This window comes from Suillus bovinus (genome assembly GCF_016758785.1).
Source record: "Suillus bovinus strain UH-Sbo-P2 chromosome Unknown EDB93scaffold_43, whole genome shotgun sequence".
Lineage (NCBI taxonomy): Eukaryota > Fungi > Basidiomycota > Agaricomycetes > Boletales > Suillaceae > Suillus > Suillus bovinus.
The window spans coordinates 110582-132886 of NW_024542099.1; the positions used below are offsets into that span (position 1 = coordinate 110582).

Below are 22305 nucleotides of genomic sequence, written 5' to 3' on the forward strand. Positions count from 1 at the left end.
TGTGCGAATCTCTGTAGAACAATACGACAAACCTTTACGAAGATTCAATTCAATCCAAGGGTCATTTTGACTGGATGTAAGGTTATACATCCGTGATCGTAGAAGGGCGGGGCACTCAGCCGCCGCCAACTAGGAGAGGTAATATCGAGTCCAAAGTTAGTTGGGGAGTGAAGGATGGATAGCGGGCGATGAGTGGGCGATGGGCGGGCGATTCATTTAGTCTGTCCACAAAACTTGAAATTTCGTCTTCGCATTTTGTCCCTGGTATAATCATCAAATTTCCCGAGCGAACAATCAGTCGCAATGCTTGCGAGTGGGAATCCAAAAAAATCGGCTTAGTTCGTGCACGAGGTGAATCGTGCGACGAAAATTCGGGTACAGAGGAATGTTCTGCACTGCGTGTATCATCTGAAGTGTCATGCAGCCCTAAGAGATGGCGACTCTATGAACGGACAAGAAACATAGCTTCTGTGACAGGGAATATGATGCAAGGAAAATGCAACCGGTGGTGCGCAAAATGAGTAGTGCTTGTGTGATCAAGCTGGTTATGAGATCTCACAGCCAAACCCACAGCTACGGGATTTGTTCGCAGTGAAGAGACCACCGTCTGAATCTCATCTTCCAGACAAAGATGGTAGGGTGTATGGCGGGGCTAAATATCAGATGACATAGGCAGAAAGACAACTATTGAACGATTCTCCAGTCTAGTCCGGGGCAGTAACATCGTCCGACTGAGCGATGATTTCCTGCAGAAGCCGCTCGAGTGCGCTCTGCTTCTTCTCGCCGTGATCAATACGTAGGCGGACGCCAAAGATGCCAGATAATGAGCATGCAATGTCCTGTAATGTGGTTATACGTGTCGACACCCACTGAAATTTCTCTCAAGCACCTCTTATCCCGGGACGGAAGAACACGACGGCTTGTCAATCTAGACTCGTCTCTCCATGCCCATCGCGAATTCCAATTCCTGCATAATCGCGACGGAATCCTTGTGGTTTGGAGTGCGATCGCCGAGATAAGGAGTCCAATCCTTCTGGTAAAATAGAACGACATTGGGAGCGACAAATCTTTGAACCGTCCATCCCCATGTGTTCCAAGCGCTCTTTGCCAGTGCGCCAGGCTTTGAGGTAGGTGGAACATCCGATAGGTATACAATCGTCAGCGCAGAGTGGTGATACCAGACGAACATGGAGTTGACCGATTCTTGGAGCTCGACATCGTTGCTCTTGTCAATACAACATGTATCGCACCACGCCCATCGATATCCCAAATCACGAGCAGTTTTGCAAAAGGACTGCAACTTGATGCCGCCAACTGGATCCAAGTTATAGACGACTTTGCCTTGGATATCCTGTAGTAGCGGCTCCTTCCCTTCCCGCCTGTGTGATAACATGACATATCGGAAGTACGTCACCACCACTTCTTTGATGGGCTTCATTCGATGCGTTATTGTTGATGACACAAGCTCCTTGTACTCTATGCTCGTTTTGAAGGTGCGTATCTGCGTCTCTCGATCACATAAGAGACCAGTGGTGGTGTCGAGTACACGCAGCGGAGCATTCTCAAGTCGAGCATCGATGACCTTTCGAATAGTACGGTCCACTTCAGATGGACAGAGATACTGCTGGCGCAAATCTGCAGACACAGTCAAAGTGCGTCAACATATGAGGGATTGAGGCTTACTTCGTGTCTCAGTGTCGGGAGCGTTATTCAATTTTGAGAGCATAATTTGGAAGGCCGCAATAGCCTCATCATAGCGTTGTGCGCCATGAAATGCTGCATGCTTCAACTTGTATCCAATATGAGACGATGGGTTGAGTTGAATGACCTGTGTATCACCGTGAGCATAGGCGAAGAAACGATAAATGCCATCGCACCTTCTGCGCATCGAGAAGTGCTCCCATCCACAGCATTTTCCCCAACTTTGCCTTACTACGATTTGTAAAGACAGCATAAGATAGATTCGGAGAAGTTAGATCGATCGCTGCCGAGTAGAAGTCAATAGCCCTGTCAAAATCGCTTGCAGCAAGGGCGGCATCTCCATTGGCAAGAAAGGGCACGCTGCATTTTTTCGTAAAAGCTGAGCGAAGATGGGAGTGAGAGTTGTAGCCTGCGCGACATTACAAACTCCAGACTTGCCGTTAGACCATTCAAGGCAGCTGGCCTTCGCTGTTCCGTCAATATTGTCCATCATGTATCGGAATGATTTCACGGCATCTTGAAGTTTATCTGCCTCAAGAAGTGCTTGACAGCGTTTCTGGTGTGCAGTGAACCACAATGATTTGAGATCCCATCCGAAGATCTGAAAAAGGGACTTGATTAAGAAATTTGTTTCGGATACGTATCAACGTACCACCACCAAATCCTGATACATTTCATAAATTTCCGATTTCGATGATAAAGCACTGGAGTGGAGAGCAGCAGTGAAATGGTCAGCGGCTTCCTCGTGACATGCACCATCCAAGGCTTTAAGTCCGAGTTGAACACGTAGATATGCCTGATGTGGGAGTTGGAAAGATTGGAGCAGAGTGACTGCATGAAACTTACTTGTACGATGTGACATGCGTGAATGTCGGCATTTGGACAACTGGTAGTGAGTTCTTTAAGGAGCAAGTTTGCCTCGTCATGTTGACCTGCATCGAAGAGGCCAATGACCTGGATTATGCGATTAAGTAGATAGTATACGAGACAATTGCTACATACTTTGATCAAGAGCAGGAAATGGAGTATTTGTGGATCTTGGTTCGTGTACATTGATGCAACATCAAATGCTGCCCTTGCGTCAGGGATGCGGCCTTTTCCGCAGAGGGAAATGCCCTTGGAGATATAGCCTATCAATGAGGACTGAATACTGATGGACTATATCACTGTCAATTTAGCCTTTGTAAGGGGGCCATGCTCAGCGCATATGACTCACCTTGATTGCATCCCGAAGGGCGTGGTCCCAGTCGTGTTTTCGTGCCATAACGAATGAGCGATGAGCGTAGGCAGTGTAGTTGTTCGGATCGGTGTCGATATCTTGCGTGAGTAGATCTTCGGCGGTAGACAAGTCTCCATTTATGCATGCAGTATGAGCAGTCGTGGTAGCTAGTATCTGGAAACATGCTCGAATTGTGGTATGAGTCAAGGACAGAAACATGCCTTTGAATTGGGTACTGCCCACTCTGATATCATCTTATCCTCACCTCCGCTGAGGATATGTTTGCCATCCACGGAGAAAGTGACGCATGATGTCGAGGATTTGTGCTTGAAGATGGCAATGGTTTGTCTATCTGAGAGCCGCCAGAGACGGACTTGGTTGTCATAGGATGCAGATGCAACTAACGTGCCAGCAGGGTGAATGGCAATGGCACTGATAGAATGAGAGTGGCCCGTCCAAGGATCACCGATTTGCTTCCAGGTTGTTGTATCCCATTCACATATGGTAGGACCAGGATTATTACCATATATGAGAAGGCGTGTGTCGTTGGGCGGCCACACGACTGAGTCGTTGATTCCTGTGACCCTCGAAGGATGCGACGCGTTTCTTTGTGCCTGAATTATAAATTGCGACAAAGTGGTGTGTTGCGATAGCTAGAAGTTTTCCAGAGGGAGAATACCGTACGCAGTAGACAGCACTACCACACTTGATTGGATTTCCTTGCTGCCGCCAGGTTTTGGTGTTCCACAGGTTTATCGTTTCTCCGTCACCTGAACCAATGACCAGCACTGTTCCATCAGGAGAAAAATCCAACGAGGAGATCCAATCGGGGTGGCCTTGAATTTTGGTGATGGATTCACCAGTCTCGCCGTGCCAGACGATGAGCTCTCCACCACCATCACCGCTTGCTATCAATTGCCCATCTCGTGATACCGCCAATCCCCACACCTTACTGCTATGCCCCTCCATCTTCTTCAACACAACACCTGTCTTCAAGTCCCATAGATGAAGGGTCCTGTCGACCGAGCTCGTAACCATCCGTCGTTTATCGGGGAAAACTGCGACTGCATTTACGCCTGCATGGCCTTTGAACTCTCGCAGGGGCATGATGATTGGAATGAGGTTCGACATTTTACTGGAGGTTGATGGTGTTGAGCACAGGTGAGGTGTACTTTGGAGGGATTGTGACTTTCTCTAAGCTGCAGAGGTGCGTGTATTGTGCGTTTTGTGGTGCTTCATCGGGTCAACATGCCTCGTTTCAATAGACGCCTTGGACGCTTAGTACCATCCCGTAATGCACCCTTAGGCATCGTCATACCCGCTGTACTCGACAATATGCCCTTCCAACACCTTTGCAGTCCATGCATACATCCTACTCTTGTCTTCAACGCTTCCAGAACGTGTCCCGCCGCAGTAAATCGAGCAGTCGGTGCTTCCCAGTGCTTGAATCCAACTATCTATCCTGCATAATGTTCATGTTTTTCTGTCGAACAGCTACTCCAACACATCACCATGTCACTCCTTCTAATGCATGCGTATAGCTCACTGCAATGTCACTCCTTCGTCCCGCTAACTCCCAAGACCTGCTTGTGCACCGGATGCAGCCGAAGTTCTCTATCCTGGCGCCTCAAATTCGTCACTAACTCGGTCTTGGAGGAGTGCTTTTCTTCTAGCACGACTTTGTTCTAGCACTATTGCTTTGTAGCCCTGTGCTTTGGCCGTTGGGTATCCGGATGCTAAAGAATCACTTCAAGGTCACTCGTACGGCTGTGATCGCGATAGGTTTTGACGAGGAAATAAAGGCATTGCTAGTAATATCCCTATATCACGTTCTCCATAGCTCAAACATTTCAAGGGTGCGTCTTCCAACATGGTGGAGAACATGGGTTTACTTTGCTTGTCTTCTCCTCCCCATTACCAGCCGCATCCAGAACAGCATCACGTCTCTCGGGTGATATAGTGCCGGCTGCCGAACTGGACTTTAGTGGTTAAAACTTTACCACAGGCAATACATGCCGTGTATTCACTATACACTCAAAATGAAGTGTTGTCTTTAATTCCATAATGAAACTGATGAGATTTTGAAGGACCGCTGTTTGTGCAGTCAAGAAAAAGAAGAACTTCATCATTACATGAACCCCGGATCAGTGAAATACTTGCAGAATCGTGTTACCTTTTGTCACCCGAGTTTTAGATGACATTTGATTCCTAGAGGAAGGCGGGTTGCAATGAACGCCGGCTCCTTGTAGTGAAAGAATCATCGAAGAACGCAAGCCTCGCTGTAGAATGGGTGTGTGGCCGATTTCGAGGATGGGTATGATGATTAATATCGCTTCGTGTCTCAGCAGGCTGAGGCAACTCAGACTTGACTTCTATCTGACGATTTGGTGATCAAGAATGACTTAGAATATGAGGAAAGCAAACTTGCTCTATGCTTGGTTGACCACGACGATACATGTCTACCCATCATTGATTTGAGGATAAAACATGCACGATCGATGGACAGTTATGTACACAAGCCTACGCCCTGACAGAACAGACAGGTATGTCTGTACGTTCTTTCAACAGCCGAGATTGCCTAAATCACATCTCGCTCCCAGTTGGAAAGCCGATGGAATCGAATAATTTGCGCAGTTGCTTGCTCTGTCCCCGCAGCCTATAGTTGTGGCCGATCTCGCTGAGGTGCGTGACATCGATACCTTACTGAGCACCCCTTGTCAGTCCTGCTATCGTTATGCAGACTGCATTCATACTTAACACCCATCAGACTGTATTGACGAGTCTTGGGGAGCCCACGAGTCTAACCTTGGGTTGTTTGTGCTTGACAGGAGAATACAGTACCACGATATCCTGGGGGTGTATGATCTTCTGGAAGTCATCGACATCGTTCCTGATTCCTAATGCGAGTGTATATGAAAATAAAGTTGAAAACATATGCAGACAGTGCTGAGTGGCAAAAGGAGTGAGAGCAAAGTTTCAGGGGGAACAAGGAGGCGCACATCGTGTACTCGGTGCGAGTGGCAGATGGTTGCGCCGATGCGGCCGCCAGCGGAATGCATGTTTGGCACCGGGCGTACTAGCAGGGTGGATGCACCATGCCGTGAGAGCGGACCACAGTTCACGCAGCTTAGGTGCAGCACCACATGAGGAGGATAAGGGCTGCGGTCCCGGGGAAAGCGAGGGGTAGTACTAGTATATCACAGTGTGGGTAGTTGCATTAGGAAGCAGTGACGGGGCTATAGGATGACTCAGAGTTCTGGCTATGGGAGGACGAAGGACTCTGCGGTGCCGACCATCAGGAAAACCCTCCCATATAGACTTGGATAAATTAGACGTTCTTAGACAAATTTGACTTCATGTGATTCATCTTGAGGAGACTACATGCTAGCGGGTACATTAATCAGAGCTGTTGGCGAGAATGCTTATGTTCCTTCGCGTACATCATTGAGCATTAGTCACACTCGCTGGCACACGCGAACATTCCAGCGTTATGGGTTAAAGTTACTGGTCTAATGCCTGTCCAACGCTGGCAGTAGAACAAGTTTTAAATGTGGCTGACGGCAGCCACTGGTCTCATACAAAGTGTCACATTTCACCACCAACGTTGCCTCCGTCCGGCGATTGACATTCATCACGTCGGCTTCCGATACCTATTACCAACTGGAAAGGGCCCTCGAACCAGGTGAGACCAGCGAACGCCGCAGCGATTGTGAAGACGGTGACTTTGGGGTGTAGTGACGACAGTGGTCCGATCCCTTCAGCCCATCATCTTGACAGACTACCGCTTTTGAATAGGATGCGACATTTAAGTCACAATGAGTTTAGCACTGGATGAGGCAGGGCTGTGCCATCATTGCAGTGATTCGAAGCGATTCGGTAAAGATGCATGTACCCCTAACCCTAGTTCAGGTGTCGCCAAAAGTTCACCAATTCAAGGTATGTTTTCAAATCTACGGAGGATGTCCCTTTTCTTTGTATCTTTTTGATTGGAGCATGCGGTAAATAGTGGTCAACATTATAATTGCGTAGAAGACATAAATCAAGTGTACCACCTAATATAATGTCAAATCATATTGAGTATGTAACTGCCAATTGATTGCTACATTCATGCGATCAACGTGTAATAATTAACTGCGGTGAGATTCCCGCCACATCTCTATAACTCAGCAACAAGCAACGAGCGGATAGATAGTCTTACGACTTTTCCAAGTCCGGATTATTTTGTTCAGCATCGATCTTCTGAATCTTCTGGGAGACGGGGCTGCACTCTCGTATTCTTGGCCCATAAAAGAAAAAAATCTGCATGATCGTGAGCAAATGCATACAACAGAGTCTTCGAATCACCCACAAATGGTATGGGGATCATGATGGCCGCTATTAGTGCAAAGACAGTACCTGCCCATTTGTACGTCAGGTGGTTGTTCATTCGGCTCGTGAGGAGCGGGAAGACAGTGGAAAGTATGTTTCCTGCGAAACATGTCGGATACTATTCTTGATACAGGAACAGGGAAGGACTCACGAAACAGGCTCTGACCTGCCAGCGCCGAAGATGCGTAGGGTCCGTAGCTAGTTCGCTGCTCGTCAACAGGCGAACAAAGTATGCTGGTACGTGGACGTAGCGCTCACCAATCTGCCAAGTAGATGAATACGGCTTGATATATGACAAAAGCGGAGGTCGTGAAAAGCTGGCAGCTTCATCAGTGGTGGTAGGGAAGATCGATGAAAGATGCTACCGTAAGGCCGATCATGGGAACTATCCACAAGATATCTGCTCGGGCGGTCCACGCGAAGATGAACATTCCAATGGGAAAGATTACGGATGCTACGCAAGCCATGTAAAGACGAGCTTCTTGGCCTTTGCGGTGAACATATTTTCTAATTTTATGATTAGTCCAGGCTTCCTCTTCAGAGAGTTGATTACTGACTTGTATAGTCCTTCCCCGTAGACATTAGCCAAGTAACCTAGAACACTTCCGATGCTAAGACGTTCACAGTCACTGACACTGTATCTTACGTTAAGAAATCAGCCTTACGTTATGGTAACAAAAACGCTCCCAGTCTCTCCGACACCAAATCCGTAGATGTTTTCGAATTCGCTCGATATTGAGCTGCGGCGATTTTACTCTCAATGGTTCGCCTAGTTCATGAAACACTTACTCAAGTAAAAAGTAGAGAACTCCCCATATAAAACCAATCCAGAGCTGGATATAGAATTCATTGTAAGGCTCATGAGTCGAGTCTGCGGTGAAGATCGGTGAGAAACGACGTACACTAAAGCCCTGAACAATGGGTTCAGTGATTAAGAGAACTGGGAGTGTTTCAGAAAATGGTTCAGTGCTGATGAATGCACTGACTTAATGGGCGAGTGCATGAAGTCACGATCATTGACCTAAGGGGGGGCTTGTCTGCTTCTGATCTTGCACGATACCGGCCATCTCCAGTATCCTTTCGAACTCGACGGGCCATATGAGCCAGAATGACGGTCGAGCGAGTCTCTTTTAGAACTAAAAGCATGGAGATAGAACACGCCCCGGTAGCGCTATAAGAATAGTTAGGACAACGACAGTAATATGAAAGCAACTAACACCGTACATAGCTTGGATCCATTGTATCCACCGCCATTGCAGGGATGGATTAGCTTCGATCCAGCCTGCAACCATCGGGCCTAAACCAGCAGATGAAAGAGCCGCTAAGGTATAGAAGGACATTGGGAGTCCCCGTCTTCAGGATTATAAGATCTTGATTTCCCAGAAAGACGATGAACTTAACTGATGAGGCAGCCAAATGTCTGCGATAGTCCCAGCAACGAGTGTTGTGGCAGTCGAGCCAAAGCATCCTCCAATTGCACGAGCTACAATAACGGTTTGTATATTCGGTGCCCTGAAAAATCCTCATAAAAATTGGAGATACTCCAGTGAGACATACACTCACAAAGCTGTCATCACTTCAGTCAGTACAACCATGAAAGACGAAACGATGTAAAAAGGAAGGCGGCCGAATTCCTCGCTAAACGATGAAGTGACGAGAGGCACGAGTGCAAATCCTAAAATGTACATGCTAAATCCCAGAGTTGCTTGGAATAATGTACAATCGAGGTCTCTGGTCATAGACGAGAAACCCATGTTATATGAAGACACGGCGGCAGCTGGAAAAAGCAAGAGACGATAAACATAATGCTATTTGCTTCCACCAACTTGTAGATTTACCTACAACGCCCGTAAAGGCACAAGCATTTATTGTCATTGCCCACCTCCTTGCGGGAGAGAAGTTGACTGGATTCCGCCTATCTCCATCTTCAAAATCGATCTAGTCCTTGTCAGTAAGCGCATTACAAAAGTGAGAAATTATGCAAAAACTAACATAGAAGGATCTATTTTCTAGCACAGTCGGTGCATGGAATATAGTTTTTAGTGCCCCTTTGTTCCTTTCCTCGGTATGAAGTGGGGCATCTATGTATGTTTCCTCCTGGACTAGTAGCACTGGTGCTGCAATAGGCAGATTGACAGATTCTGGGACTTGACGTTCGCATGTAATTGATAGTACGCGAAAGGCTGGGTCTCCTTCGTGATGATTCATCAGGAGTTGAATGTACACTCGTGCAAAGAGACGAGACAAAGCTGGTTGGTATTCAAAACACATCCAACAGGCTTATTATAGTAGGATTGGACTGGATACCGATGAGTCACATTCCGCGAGGCTCCTGCCTTCAAGTTTACGCTTGAGGTTGTGTTCACCGTGCAAGCACTATCATTGATGGAAAGCTCACTAGCATTGAGAAGCATACCAGTTTGAATAGGGGTAGCATGGTGTCTGCTGATAGCCATTTCTGGTCAATGAACAACTAAGTTTGTAGATCTGGGGCTAAACTGTGACCCACCTCTATCTAGCGGGACAAATCGAACCCGGCGTTACAGGCCACTGAGTTTGAAGAGCTCGCAGGATGACTCATTTCAAAAGATCGCCTACTTAATGACCGTCTGGGTCTGAGTCAGACGAGGACTCGGCTTCGTTGTCCGCGGACACGCACACCCCTGTTGGCTGAAAATCGACGCAAAGTCTGCCAGAAGCACATCTAGTCATGATCAGATCATCAGAGAAAAGCGCATAGTGAGAAATGCAATAACCTTCGGTTGGCCACGCCGCACCTGGTTGCACCCGTCCATTTGTGAGTTACCGAGAAGAACAAATATTTATCCGAGGTGCTTAGACACAAATTGTCAGTCACAAGTTCCGACCTAGCAATTAACTCAGCCTCTAGGACTAATCTTGATGGAATGAACAAGAATCATCGTCCATCCTGGATCATGTTATAAGCAAGCTGTTCTGGCTCAAAGAATATGTGAACACGGCCGGCGCACTTGGATCCTTGCGGCGTGCGCCCTTGCGAGTTGCGACTAAACGGCTCCTCACGGTAATTAAGATGTGGCAGCTGTATTTGGTAAAGTTTGGCACAGGCTTTAGAATTCAACTAACCAAAACAACGCGTCGGCTAATATGTGATAGAAGCGTGTCACCATCCACATTACCTCAGCAGTGGCTGGCTGATAGCCTAGGATGGAGCGCCTTCAGAAAACATTCCAAAGGAAGAAAACTGACATTTTCTCAGAAAAGACTCATAGAATGCCAGAACGTCCTGGACCATTCTCTGTTCAGTCAGGCAAGGGCCGAGGCCATGAAGACTTCGGGTCCTCGTTTGCTCCATCCCAAGTTTCCCAACCAGGCAAGGCGACCGGCAGCAAAGCCAAACCTGCCACGTCACGTCCTATCACAAAAATCATGGAACACGACTCTCTTAGTGACAGTGATGACGAGCTGTTATTATCTGAAGGTGCTCAGCCGTCGGGCTTAGACTCGGACTTGTCACCTAAACACAAACTCGAACGCGTCGTCCGTCGCGGCAAGACAACAATGTCTATACCTCATAAAGCCAATTTTGCCCCAAACGGTCATCTGTATCACCCAGATTTCCCTCCGAAAGAAAAACTCCCCAAATTCACGAGGATTAAGAAGGAGTCGCAGGTGGAAGAGAGTATTCCAGATTTCCCTCCATCATCATCTTTGCCCGACGCAGATGATTCTCAAGAACTGCTCAGACCAATATCTGACGATATAGCCTCTTCGACCAAGCCGAAGAAAGATATGGATGCAACCTTTGCACATCCGGGTCCCGGAAAGAATTCTGTGTCTAGAAATACAGCCAATCTATCCTCGACTAGAGAAAGGGAACTTGCCAAGCGCGTTCCTAAGCCGCGAGCTGTGAAGACTGAGGGCTCAATAGTTCGTGGTCGGAGTCACGAAGCAACTCCGCGTGCTAGCGGGCAGCCTCGGCCATTCCCTTTGGGTGGTCATCCCTCCGTACATGGTGGGAGCTCACGCGTTTCTGACGCTTCTCCTTGGAAGAGTGCTCAAGAGCCCTCAACAGCAAAAAAGGGGACTGCAAATATACCTATATGCAAGCCGAAGGAGAAGACAAATGCGCTGTCATGCAAACCTGATGCTCCTTTCCCCATGAGCCAGCCGAAGAAGAAGGCAAGTGTAGTGTCACGTACAGACACTGCTCCTTTCCCTGTGAGTCCTCTGGAAAAGTCAAATCTTCCGAGGCAGCAACTCCTTGAACCTACGGGACCTAGCCCCTTTCCATTATCTTTGCACAAGCCCAAGCCTGGCCTCGCTCGCTCAGAGACAATTGGAAACTTCCCTACGCCTTCCCCATTGGCTTCCCCAGTACAACCACCCTCACGGGATAAGGGGAAGAGACGTGCGCTAGCCTCTCATCGGGACAAAGACGATGTTGAACATCGAGGTACTGTACGGACCAATGTTGCCCTTAGACCCTTTCCCCGTGGGATCAAGCAAAATTAAGACTGCACGCCCTCAGTCGTCTTCGCAGAGCATGAGGTCCAAGCGAGCTTCGGACAATAGCGATGATGACCGCGGGCGAAAAGCTAAGAGGCATAAGGAAGACAATTCAAGGTGAATCCTGTTCATGATCGCTGCTGCTCCTGTCTCAATAGCCGAATCTCGACAAGGCTGATCTTAGGAGAAGATGAACACTTGGATGAGGACTCCTGTAGGTCCTTCTGTTTATCCAACATTCTTCATTTAATACTTAAATACCCTGTACGCGCAGTTGAATTAGACAGAGTGGTTGATCCTTCTACAGTTTGCCCGTACTGTGACGAACCACTGCCGCGCAATCCAACTCCACAATTGAATAATCTCTTGGCGGCTGCGAAGCGGAAGTCATACCCAGACCCGCGTCCTCGAAATTCTCGCGGGCTCAAGGCTCCTCTAGGAATTTACATTGCAGCTTGTCAGAGACATCACTTCGAAACGCACTCCTTGCCTGAGGCTATGGAGAAAGGATGGCCGCAAAGTATCGACTTCAAAAAGGTACCAAAGAGAGTTGAAAGGATGAAGGGTGCGCTTGAGGCTATAATTAACGATTATGACATCCACAGTGAGAATGAGGAATTTGTGGACGATGACGTCGGGGGTCCCCGAGCACGAAGTGACTTCTGGAGAGAAATCAAGAAACAAATCAAGAAACAAGGCAGTCGAACGGTTACTGGTGTGAAGGGCCAGTTTGCCAATTTCGAAAAGACTCAGCCTGGATAGTGAGTACATTCGATTCTCGTAAGTCTGTTTACTAAATGCTGTTCTAGTTATGGTGAACTTGGCTTGTTAATCATACATCAAACACTCTACAATCTCTTCCCCTTGTCATCATTCGAACCTTCTTCGATAGCCCCACTCACACCTGCGGAGTTCATTCAGCTCGTACTGATCCCCGAAGCTGCAGTAGGGCTCATCATGCAAGATCTTTGTCTCGGTAGGGACGAAGCGATTGTGACCCTCCGTGAAAGCTCGCAGTATGGCGTTGCCATGTTCCCCGATACCGGTTCTGGGAAGGGCGCTGCACTTGGTGATGATGATAACGACGATGGGGGTGTTGCGGATCGCATTGTTATGGAACGTGCTAAAGCCAGGAGGTTGGAGCTCGAGGAAGAAGAGAAGCTTGAGGAACAACTGTGGAAAGAGGAGCGGGCGAAGCGTAAATGCGCGACGCAGATGGAGATGAAAGAGAAAGCTCTCCAGCGGGCAGAGCAACGGAAGAAATCGAAGGAGCTTGCCCGGTGTTCCTCCCACGAAGCCAGCGAAGCGAGTGAGTCAACAACCCAACGCCGGCCGTTGAGGAACACTGTGAAGCCTGGGTCAAGAACAGCTACGGACTCTGGGACCGACGACATGTCCGTGGATAGTTCGACGAGCCAGCGATCTACGCGTTCTAGAACGGGCGCTAGGATGATATACCACATGCCTTCTGACAAGTCTCATTCTTCCAACATGCAGGCTTCTGATGACAGCACCGTAGAGATTATGGATGAATATGAACAGCCGCGAGTCAGACGGTCAACCAAGCATGCAGCTCATAGTGCCAACGACATTGGCCAACACTCTCATGCTGCATCGTCTTCGAAAACGAAACCTCGCACCAGGCGGTCGCAGAATCTCAAAGGCAACGATCTTGACGCAGATGTTGACATCAGCGATACGCCTTTGAAACCTGTTCCCGAGATTGATGAAGAATCTACTCCGCGGCCACATAGGTCAAAAATTCCATCTGCACTACGCCTACACCCTACTTTATCTAAAGCTACAACTCCAATTCAATTTCCTCTCCAAGTTGCTAGATCAACATCGACAACAAGGTACCCCATTTCCCTTCCCCTTCACTCATCCTTGTTTTAACAATGTGCTGACTTTCTTCTGCAGTGCCACGTCGGACGACTGGCGTAACAATCTCATGCCTGGCGCCTCCGAAGCTGAGGAGTCAGATGACATGGACTCTTATGATTGGTTACTCAGTTCAACGTCGTCATCGTCGTCGTCGTGGTAGCGACAGTATTATTGCACTGTCACTGACTCTTCTTTGCAAGGCTACATAACATTAATTTTCATTGACAAGTTCGATTGCATTGCAATCAATTGGACCAGATTCACCTAATTACTTACTGCCGGACAATCACAGTATTACTTATACATAATACGTTGCACAGCCACTCCCACTCTTGGCAGTTCAGTACTACTTGCTCCCAGCAGAGATGCAGAATATCCCTGTCGAGCTTCAGCTTCACATTGCCGGCTTCTTGGATGTGGAGACTGTCCTTTCTTTGCGCAAGGCACCCCCTTTTCTTTGTGCGTACAGGCTTGAACTAAAGCCAAGCATTACAGACGTGCACATCCTTGTCTCAATTCACCCGTAGCCGCAGCTTATGGCTCTGTTTAATTTATCGGATGTCCCATATCCTTCCGCGGCCGCCTTCTGAGTCAGAAATTGCAACATTGTCGGCTTTGCAGTTGGAACGCCTGCTTAAAACCGCGATGCACGTCGAGCAGGTGTGGCTGTTGCCGAGAAAGAACACTTTTCTTGTCAAGGAACGATGCGATTCAGATGACATTGAAGACTCGATCCCTCGTATCCGATATCTAGCATTCGTCTCCGACCACTATTTGCTGTCCTTGGGCTCTGAGGGAAAAATCAACCTGTGGAAAATCAACAATGTTTTTGCACCTTTTGCTGCAGAGATTTTCGTCACCTATGCTTCTTCAACATGGTATCCTTGTGCATATCACTTGAACACAGCTGGCTCTGTACTTGCTATTGCATTGACGCATGTTGAACTGTCAGTTACCATTTCTTTATACGTCTCTAGCCCCGATAAATGTTATTTTCCAGCGTTGCTGCGAGAATTTTAACCATCTCTCTCAATACCAGTAGTTCGTCGGAATCAATTTCTCCACTTCTGGTCACTCGAGGAGAATTTTCAATATTTCCACCACAAGTCATCAGAGCGATTGATGCCGACTTAGAGCTCGCTTTGCTTTCTAATACTGCATTATCCTTCGAAGTTGTGAACTGGAGAACCAAAGCTCAGGCTACAGTAGCCCTTCGTGCTAATGATCCTGGAGATTTAGTGAGTTTAGTCGGATAGAATGACCTATTCGGTTGAAAATCGAAATTTTCATTGTAGTGGAATGGTATCACCGCTATGCGGATATGTGGGCCGTATATCCTAGTTTTTAGGATGCACACTGTCGAGGCATATCCTCTCCCCTCGCATATATCCTCTGGAGTCGGAGAGCGTTCTGATATTCTACCCCAACTCACATTCAGATTCCCACACACCATGACCTATCGCCGTGTATCTCTCACGAAAACGACGTGTGTCGATAACAATGAATCCCAAACTTATGGGCTATCCGCCCTTGCAAACGATCTATTTCATGGAATATTTCTTTTCTATGTGGAGTTGGTAGTGCGTCCCTCGCCATCATTATCAGTCTCGCCTTTGGGTGTCCGACCCATGGCAATCGCTTCGCCACAATTTATCGCCGCTCAACTGCCTGAAGATCTGCCGCCATCACTGACACCTCCAGTTCCGTTTGGAACTCTACATGACACGAGGTCATTTGTATCAGCTTGTGCATTGGGAGACTACGGAAGACGTGGGATCTGGGTAGCAAGGTCGCGGACCAGCATGATCCGTACCGTCGTGGCATTTACAAATCCTCGAGATGTTAGCAATGCATCAAGAGAAGCCCAGGTCTGGAGTAATGGTTCACTACAGGCAAACGTCGACTCAGAAAGGCCAAGGCTGATTGACTGCCAAGTGGTTCATGATATACCGTTACAAGGTTGGTCTTGACGAGACTAATTTGTACATCCGAGGACTGACATTGAGTCGAAAGACGATATCACAGTGTGCGCTGTCTCAGACACTACGGGGAGAATGGCGGTTGGATCTTGGACAGGGTCAATAACTATATTGTAAATTTCTTACTCTTATTCTCCAATTTGCACATGGGTAGACATGTGATACTGATGACCTGGCGTTCCCTTCTACCAAGAGTACCCACAATCTCTGTAGCTCATCGTTCGTAGACCGGCATAGAATCTAAACGAACATCAGATAAATGTGCCTGGCACTCCACTATGATGCTGCCAGTTCCAAACTCAGACGCTAGTCACTTTGCGTGGGGACCTTGGGATCACTTCTCAGCGTCAAAGCTACAGGATAAGGTTCAACTGCGGCAAACATCTCCACCCCCGACTGCCATTCTCCAAGGAACGCCCTCATGATAAAGTTTGCAATGGAGGTGTTTGCGTACAGAGGGCAGATGGAGATGGTTTTTCAATGGAGCCACGAACTGCTCGTCACGCATTTGCGGTCAGCTCAGCGATTGATTAGTCCTTTGGGGTCATTGACCCTATGTTGGACATTTGCGTTGACTTTAAGGAGAACAAATTTGCCGTGATCAAGTCGCAAATGGCAAATGCCGTTTGCAAAGAGCCCTTGTCTGTGTTTTATGGCGACAGGAAACCAATTCACTTCTGCTCTCCGGCATGCATATCCTGGACCAAGCACCAATGTTTAGGACCATAGTTACATTTTGAGGTAATCGCTCGAATTCACCATTGCTGACCAAAGGAATGATTGATGTTTAATTTAGATGACTATAAGATATCACTACACCCTCCGGAATACGCGGATGAAAACAACTCTACTGCCCATATTTGACCACAATTTCGTCATCTTCCTTCAGACACGGTACCTGAACTTGTCTATCCCATTTGATAGCGCCAATTCAAGGCTGCGACTCTTCTTGAGGCTTCTTCTTTGTCCTTCCTGAGTTGCTCGACATAGATGAACGTCATTATGACAGTATCCATCATATGAGCCACTTCAGGTGATACTTCCAGCATGGCCTTACGTTTCTTTCCTGTAAGTCCGAGAGTCGCTTTATGAAAGCGAGCGACCTCTGTTCGAGTCGCATCGTCCCGTGAAAGCTAAAGTCCGAGTCATCATGATGTGAGATGCAGAGCATCGGCATCAACGAGATGGAAGTGTACTCACAACTACCATTTTGGACTCGAGGTCCCAGCGATAGGGACGTCCATCTGGGCCTGTGAAGACGCGCTTCCTGCCAAAATTTTATGACGGCCCGGACTTTCGAGAAGGATGTCATGTACTCACCGACCCCATAGACCTCTCTTGGGGATGAACCCCTCCGTCTCTACTTCAATTCCACGAGAACGAAACTTTGAGGAAACAAATGTGTGCCACTCGATCTCTCCCAAGACATCGAACTGGTCATGCATATGATACCGGTCATTATTTGGCCTGATTTTCTGAATGGTTGTAGTGCGGGCGCCAACTAGTTTGAATGGAGTGTCTGTCTTGTAAATTATTTGTCCCTGATCATTGGTGATGACGGTATTGCGAACATGTTCAGTGGAAAGAGTGAACAGAATCATTGTGGGTGGGTATCTCCTGCGTACTGTTGATTGCTTCAGGCGCTGCAATATAACATTTATGTAAAGTGGATGCAGTGGCTCACCTGCCAGGTTCCCCAATTGATAAGCTCTACTATTAATAGCTATTCAATTCTTGGGCTCAGTTCACGAGCTCAGCCTAGCTAGATTCAGTTATCAAACTGTGACATTTTTAAAAGGCCCGCAACGCTGCCGAGCGTATACCGACCCAGGCACGCGCATGTGAACATCAAGCATGTTTCGCAGGGCAAGCCGACTCCCCATGCACATGGGGCTCGTTGCTGTGCTGGACGACGACGATGACAACCTCGATGAGCTCGCGAACGACGATGATCTTGATGATTATTATCTGTCCGATTCTGATGCAGCTGCAGTGTCTATTACTGGTGATAGTTCACAAGAACCATACAATCAGCTCACGTTCCCACTATTCAAATAACACATACCTGGGCCACTAGTGGTAACGACTTTCGATGATCAACAGAGCGAAATGGGTGTTGGCAGATGCCGGGTGTCTTAAATGACAGTAGTGTATCACTGTAGTCGACTCAATATTTTCTTAGTCGTGGGTGTTATCATGTTGTGATTCCAAGTTGCGGAAATGATACTTTGTATTAGTCAGCGACTTTTCCCAATGATTTATTTGTAGTATTTACGACGTAGCCAAAATTTAGTTATGTTACAGTCATGCACGAGTGCTGTCAGACGTGTAGCCCATAATCCGAACCACAACCTACTCCGAAGCTACAGCTCCGCGCCCTCTGCGCAAGCAAAGCTCCTCAAACAATCTCTGTGCAATCTTCTCCGAGAGACAGCCCAGCCTGTGGCGGTTGTCACGTCAACCCTACCAGGCCACAAAGCTGCACCACAAAGCGATTCGTCCGTGCAAAGCCAGACAGAAGCACCGTCAATATTCCATGGCGCTACATTGTCGTCCTTCACTTCCATTGCACTCGATCCGCATCCGCTTGTCGCATTCTCTCTCCGCGTCCCGTCACGGATGGCTCTGGCTCTAAATGCCCACGCATCAAAGCCCCAGATGCAAATGTCGTCCCATATGGTCATCAATATCCTTTCTGCCGCACAATCGCGTATTGCCCAATTGTTCTCCGGTCTAGATCTGCATCCCTTTTCGAAATCGGAGGTGCAGTGGACACACTCTGCAGATGGTCTCCCAGTTATTAAGGGTGCTTTAGGCGCGCTCTCCTGTGCTGTGGTTGGTCGGTCGTTGCCCTTGAGTGATACGCGGTGGCTGCATTCGAGCATGGAGGAGTGGGAAGCGGAGGTGCAGCAAGCAGAAGGCGGTAGTGGGCTGGCTTCAGAGCTATTCATTGCACGTGTTTTACGTGTGGAGAATGTTCAAGAGCTAGAGGGTCAATTCGAGAATGACAGATTACGGACGTTGCCTTTACTCTACCACCGAAGAGCCTACACTACTGTGGGCAAGATACCAAATCCATGACTCGTCTTGTCGCCATCCACTCGCAACTCAGAATTCATCAAGGCATCACTGTAATGAGTGAAAATCTCCAAAAGTCCATAGTCAGACAACAATTCGCCCAGCATCACCCGCATTGTGTGTGGGGTGGGCGACGACAGACATACATGTGCTCTAATTGTAACCACACATTTCAAAATGCGATATCCTACACGCGCAGCTAACGTCAAGCCCAGATCCAATTGCGACTACAAGAAGAACAATATGAAATTCACCGGTCCCAATCCAGTGAGGCGAATCATGATTGGCGATGCGGGAAGCACCGCAAAGATGTTATAGAAGATGCATCACACGAGGGACCAATGTGCGCGCATCCGCACTATAAACTCGAGCATTGCCATAACGTGACGCTAATTTTAGCCCAGAACAACAGCTCCAGCACGGCGAGTTGCCACACCTGAGATCATTTGCAATGGCGAGTGTATCTTCAAGACGAGAGTACAGGCCAATTGTTGGTGCCAATATAACTTGTAAGAACGGCAGTTCGTGTGTCGCTGCTAATCCTTGCCATGGCTTGCGATCCATAGTGCTACGAGTGCACTCACATAAGATCTAGGTGTATCAGCAAAGACTGAAGAACGCGATTAGTTGACCACCGAGTATGACAGTGAAGAGTGTAAGTCTCGATGATTGAAGTTCCGAGGAAAGTACTGATCCTGTGCTTGCTTATAGTGCGGTTTCATTGTGCGCTAAAGCCGCTACTAGTACATACTCCATTTGTGCAAAATTTATGAGGTGATGAAGAAAAACTTTTCAAGTCCCAGGAACTTTCCGTCTTGTAAACATCACACTAAGCTAACCAGTCTGGGCTAGTGCGTCTTTGAGGGCTTGACGCCACTAGACTTGTCCGACGTCATATATATGTCACGAGCAAAGCGCACTCGGCACCCACCACAGCCTCGACGACAGATCAGTGGTGCCACGTCGCATTGACCGTGACCATTATCGTGTCTTTGCGCTTCAGGTCCTGTCGTCGGATCCTTCGTCTTGCTAACTTTGATTCATGGGTGGACTCCATGTCCCGTTAGCGGGGTACTCCAGGTAAGTGTTAGTCTCTTATGCAGTCTCACTTGGATCTGTATTTGAGTTCAACTGAGTTCTTCCTGGGCCACCCAATAATATCGTTACTATCAACCTCGGCATTGTTCTCATTTATCACTATCATGATTCTGTGAGTCCTGTTTCTTGTCACATTTGCTCTAATCCCTCTATGTGGTGGCGTTTCCTCTCGGTTTCGGCGTTCTTGATGTTTTCTTCGCTGGTCGGTCTTTGTCTTCATTATTGGTTACGTGAATTTTACCTTGGTTGTGAATGTCAGTATACGATTCCGGCTGTGGTGCACCGATAATTCCTGTTTCTCGGATTAGCAACTGATCAGTGCAAAAACTTAGTGCAAAACTTGTGGCCCGTGGGGGAACATATCCGATCGGACATTAAAATCCAAACAAGTTTTTTTTTTGCCCTGCAAACAGTTGTAACGTTAATGTTGCTTCTGCTCATGTACATGCCTTATTGCGCTAACGCGAGATGCATGCAAAGTCCTTCAAGTTTAGCTCTTCTTGTTGCTCCCATAATTTAATGCTCTTCTTTTGATGACCTGCTACTATGACTCTTAAGGCCCTCGCTAAGTGCAAATTTGTGTGACATACGCAAGTTTCCGATGGCATGTTCTATGCATCCGACTACCTATCTCGCCACCGAAATTGAATAAGTGTTGGATTGTAGTACTTGTTCGTGTGCTTTATTCGGCTGGCCCTGATGAGTTTCTTCAACCTTTCCTTTAAGTTCTTGCTCATTTACAACCCTATATTATATAGGGCCACGGCCACATGCTGTAAAACAGACCGAAATGTCTCATACAACCATTCTGGTATATAATGATAATAATACAATCGGACCTTCACCGAGTTCAGAGGACTCGAAGGGGGGACCGTTTAAGTCAGTCCGACTCAGCAGTAGGTCTATAATCACCTTGAATGCTGGTTGTCGCGGAGAAAATAGGCTTGTTACCACATATCCAGCCCCCCTCCCCCTGGCCAAACAGCTGTGAGCTAGTACAACAGTCTGCCCCATCAAGTTAAACTTGCAACGGCTACCTGATCTGGATACTCCAGATGCTATCGTATAGAATTTGCGCATCGCTGGTCCAGAATATACAAATGGAGCCAGAGCATGACGTGGCACTAGCGGATGAAGAATGTGCGATTCCGCACTGACAAAATACCTCCTCTTGGTTTCATATGATATACGGATCATGTATATGAGTGACGTACCGCACCAGACGATGAGTAAATTCCTGTGGCATACTATTCGCCACGGCCCACGAGTAATTCCATTGAGGTAACTGTAAGCCTGAGTGCCGAGCTGGAAGCTCAAGAACCTGCAGCCCGTTAGGAGCTGATATTTCTTTTTTTTCAGCGCTACGTTGTGCACCGAAGAACGAGCATTTCAGCTGTGTCGTTCAGTTCTTCGGAATATACTGAGTCTGAGCGCTCAACTTTAATGATTGTCATAGTTATGTAATGTGGGATTGCTTCGCGGAGATTGAAGTGTTTGCGGCAGCAAATGCCACCAACCTTGCCTCACACTCGGAGTTGAACAGAATGTTCTCGACAAAACTTCTTCGTAACATTATCCTTATGCCCTATAGTGTCCATGTTATACCATGCACTAAGTTGACATCTAGAAGGGTTTCACAAACTCGTCTCTCCTTTGGAACTATCCGGTCAAAATCGTCCTTACACCCACCCACGCCTTCCGCTAAGTTGTCGGTTTCGCATTCGTCTGCATCCTCGGAGCAGATTAAGGATGATTCTCCGATCCAAGAGGCTCGCTTAGGCATTGTTTTTACCTGTACAGCGGAAGCATGCTCTCATCGTTCTTCGCATACCTTTACGAAGCGTGCATACGAACGTGGTATTGTCATTGTCCAATGCCCTGGATGTAAAAATAGGTGCGGGCTCATCGATCGTGTTGCTGCTAAATCTTAGCCTATATCTTTTCCGTTAGGCATCTCATCGCAGATAATCTCGGTTGGTTCAAGGATAGCACGGAGGATGGAAAACTCAAAAATATCGAGGATCTCCTTAAGGCTCGCGGCGAAAGTGTCCAAAGAGGTTCTATGGATGCTAATGGTGTAGTAGAATATTCTGATATTGAAGTTGGTAGAAAGTAGACGGAAACACTACGAGTCGGTGTGTCTGCCCCAAAGCCGCTTTGCAGCTCTAGCTGACAGCTTGAGCATACTCCCCTCTTCTGAGGACCCACATCATTCCTGCTGATGTTATATCTGGCGTGATCCTCGTCCTGTTGCACCTACTAATTGGAATAATAACACTCGCTTTCGACCCATGCCCTCACTATGTGGTTTGTGACTCAAGCGAATGGCAAACATATTGCCGGGGTTCTATGCCAACTGTATAGTTGCATCTCCGTGCATTCGTCTTCACAGCAATGTTCCCACCATCCAACGCACATTCACATTGACGTTGATGCCCGTTGACTTGTAAATTGTGTGCTAGCACCTCATAATGATGCCACGGCTATACA

General features: G+C 47.6%; 7 protein-coding genes across 7 annotated transcripts; 4 read left to right on the top strand and 3 right to left on the bottom strand.

Annotated features, from left to right (window-relative positions):
- Positions 1–928: 928 nt before the first annotated feature.
- Positions 929–4027, bottom strand: EDB93DRAFT_1252120 (quinon protein alcohol dehydrogenase-like superfamily; the record flags this gene model as incomplete). The annotated part of the gene is made up of 10 exons (XM_041453250.1): positions 929–1635; positions 1684–1828; positions 1878–2080; positions 2125–2302; positions 2354–2497; positions 2548–2655; positions 2704–2859; positions 2918–3094; positions 3157–3534; positions 3605–4027. The coding sequence occupies 10 exons, from the start codon at positions 4025–4027 to the stop codon at positions 929–931; spliced, it is 2619 nt and encodes an 872-aa protein (XP_041305937.1).
- Positions 4028–6899: 2872 nt separating this feature from the next.
- On the bottom strand, positions 6900–9624 carry EDB93DRAFT_1156836 (major facilitator superfamily domain-containing protein). Its single transcript, XM_041449910.1, has 15 exons — positions 9281–9624; positions 9127–9226; positions 8852–9065; positions 8690–8800; positions 8513–8641; positions 8275–8459; positions 8191–8228; positions 8078–8121; positions 7954–8028; positions 7846–7899; positions 7654–7795; positions 7547–7605; positions 7440–7486; positions 7269–7387; positions 6900–7219 (listed from the first exon to the last, which is right to left on the bottom strand). The coding sequence occupies exons 1-15, from the start codon at positions 9557–9559 to the stop codon at positions 7115–7117; spliced, it is 1701 nt and encodes a 566-aa protein (XP_041305938.1). The 5' UTR covers positions 9560–9624; the 3' UTR covers positions 6900–7114.
- Positions 9625–11239: 1615 nt separating this feature from the next.
- On the top strand, positions 11240–13985 carry EDB93DRAFT_596357 (RTC4-like domain-containing protein). Its single transcript, XM_041456803.1, has 5 exons — positions 11240–11893; positions 11950–11990; positions 12051–12537; positions 12586–13632; positions 13697–13985. Exons 1-5 carry the CDS (start codon positions 11709–11711, stop codon positions 13818–13820), a joined length of 1884 nt encoding a protein of 627 aa, XP_041305939.1. The 5' UTR covers positions 11240–11708; the 3' UTR covers positions 13821–13985.
- Positions 13924–15805, top strand: EDB93DRAFT_596335 (uncharacterized protein). The gene is made up of 5 exons (XM_041456802.1): positions 13924–14103; positions 14156–14607; positions 14661–14898; positions 14956–15619; positions 15674–15805. The coding sequence occupies exons 1-5, from the start codon at positions 14026–14028 to the stop codon at positions 15754–15756; spliced, it is 1515 nt and encodes a 504-aa protein (XP_041305940.1). The 5' UTR covers positions 13924–14025; the 3' UTR covers positions 15757–15805.
- Positions 15806–16547: 742 nt separating this feature from the next.
- Positions 16548–17240, bottom strand: EDB93DRAFT_1088505 (uncharacterized protein; the record flags this gene model as incomplete). The annotated part of the gene is made up of 3 exons (XM_041446138.1): positions 16548–16772; positions 16840–16906; positions 16960–17240. The coding sequence occupies 3 exons, from the start codon at positions 17238–17240 to the stop codon at positions 16548–16550; spliced, it is 573 nt and encodes a 190-aa protein (XP_041305941.1).
- A 658-nt stretch (positions 17241–17898) lies between these two features.
- Positions 17899–18874, top strand: EDB93DRAFT_596390 (flavin reductase like domain-containing protein). The gene has a single exon (XM_041456804.1). It carries the CDS (start codon positions 17935–17937, stop codon positions 18718–18720), a length of 786 nt encoding a protein of 261 aa, XP_041305942.1. The 5' UTR covers positions 17899–17934; the 3' UTR covers positions 18721–18874.
- Positions 18875–21315: 2441 nt separating this feature from the next.
- On the top strand, positions 21316–22300 carry EDB93DRAFT_596597 (DNL zinc finger-domain-containing protein). The gene is made up of 3 exons (XM_041456805.1): positions 21316–21709; positions 21766–21950; positions 21998–22300. The coding sequence occupies exons 1-2, from the start codon at positions 21360–21362 to the stop codon at positions 21929–21931; spliced, it is 516 nt and encodes a 171-aa protein (XP_041305943.1). The 5' UTR covers positions 21316–21359; the 3' UTR covers positions 21932–21950; positions 21998–22300.
- Positions 22301–22305: the final 5 nt, after the last annotated feature.

Excerpts from the sequence above, each read along its gene's own strand:
- EDB93DRAFT_1156836 (XM_041449910.1), bottom strand. The coding sequence starts at position 9,559 with ATGTGTTTTGAATACCAACCAGCTTTGTCTCGTCTCTTTGCACGAGTG. Across the intron at positions 7,796-7,845 it reads TACGGGGAAGGACTATACAA|AAAATATGTTCACCGCAAAG; the intron begins GTCAGTAATCAA and ends TCATAAAATTAG. Across the intron at positions 7,220-7,268 it reads TCATGATCCCCATACCATTT|ATTTTTTTCTTTTATGGGCC; the intron begins GTGGGTGATTCG and ends ACGATCATGCAG.
- EDB93DRAFT_596357 (XM_041456803.1), top strand. The coding sequence starts at position 11,709 with ATGTTGAACATCGAGGTACTGTACGGACCAATGTTGCCCTTAGACCCT. Across the intron at positions 11,894-11,949 it reads CATAAGGAAGACAATTCAAG|GCTGATCTTAGGAGAAGATG; the intron begins GTGAATCCTGTT and ends AATCTCGACAAG. Across the intron at positions 11,991-12,050 it reads ACACTTGGATGAGGACTCCT|TTGAATTAGACAGAGTGGTT; the intron begins GTAGGTCCTTCT and ends CTGTACGCGCAG.
- EDB93DRAFT_596335 (XM_041456802.1), top strand. The coding sequence starts at position 14,026 with ATGCAGAATATCCCTGTCGAGCTTCAGCTTCACATTGCCGGCTTCTTG. Across the intron at positions 14,104-14,155 it reads CTGTCCTTTCTTTGCGCAAG|ACGTGCACATCCTTGTCTCA; the intron begins GCACCCCCTTTT and ends CAAGCATTACAG. Across the intron at positions 15,620-15,673 it reads TCATGATATACCGTTACAAG|ACGATATCACAGTGTGCGCT; the intron begins GTTGGTCTTGAC and ends TTGAGTCGAAAG.
- EDB93DRAFT_596390 (XM_041456804.1), top strand. The coding sequence starts at position 17,935 with ATGTTACAGTCATGCACGAGTGCTGTCAGACGTGTAGCCCATAATCCG.
- EDB93DRAFT_596597 (XM_041456805.1), top strand. The coding sequence starts at position 21,360 with ATGTTCTCGACAAAACTTCTTCGTAACATTATCCTTATGCCCTATAGT. Across the intron at positions 21,710-21,765 it reads TGCCCTGGATGTAAAAATAG|GCATCTCATCGCAGATAATC; the intron begins GTGCGGGCTCAT and ends CTTTTCCGTTAG.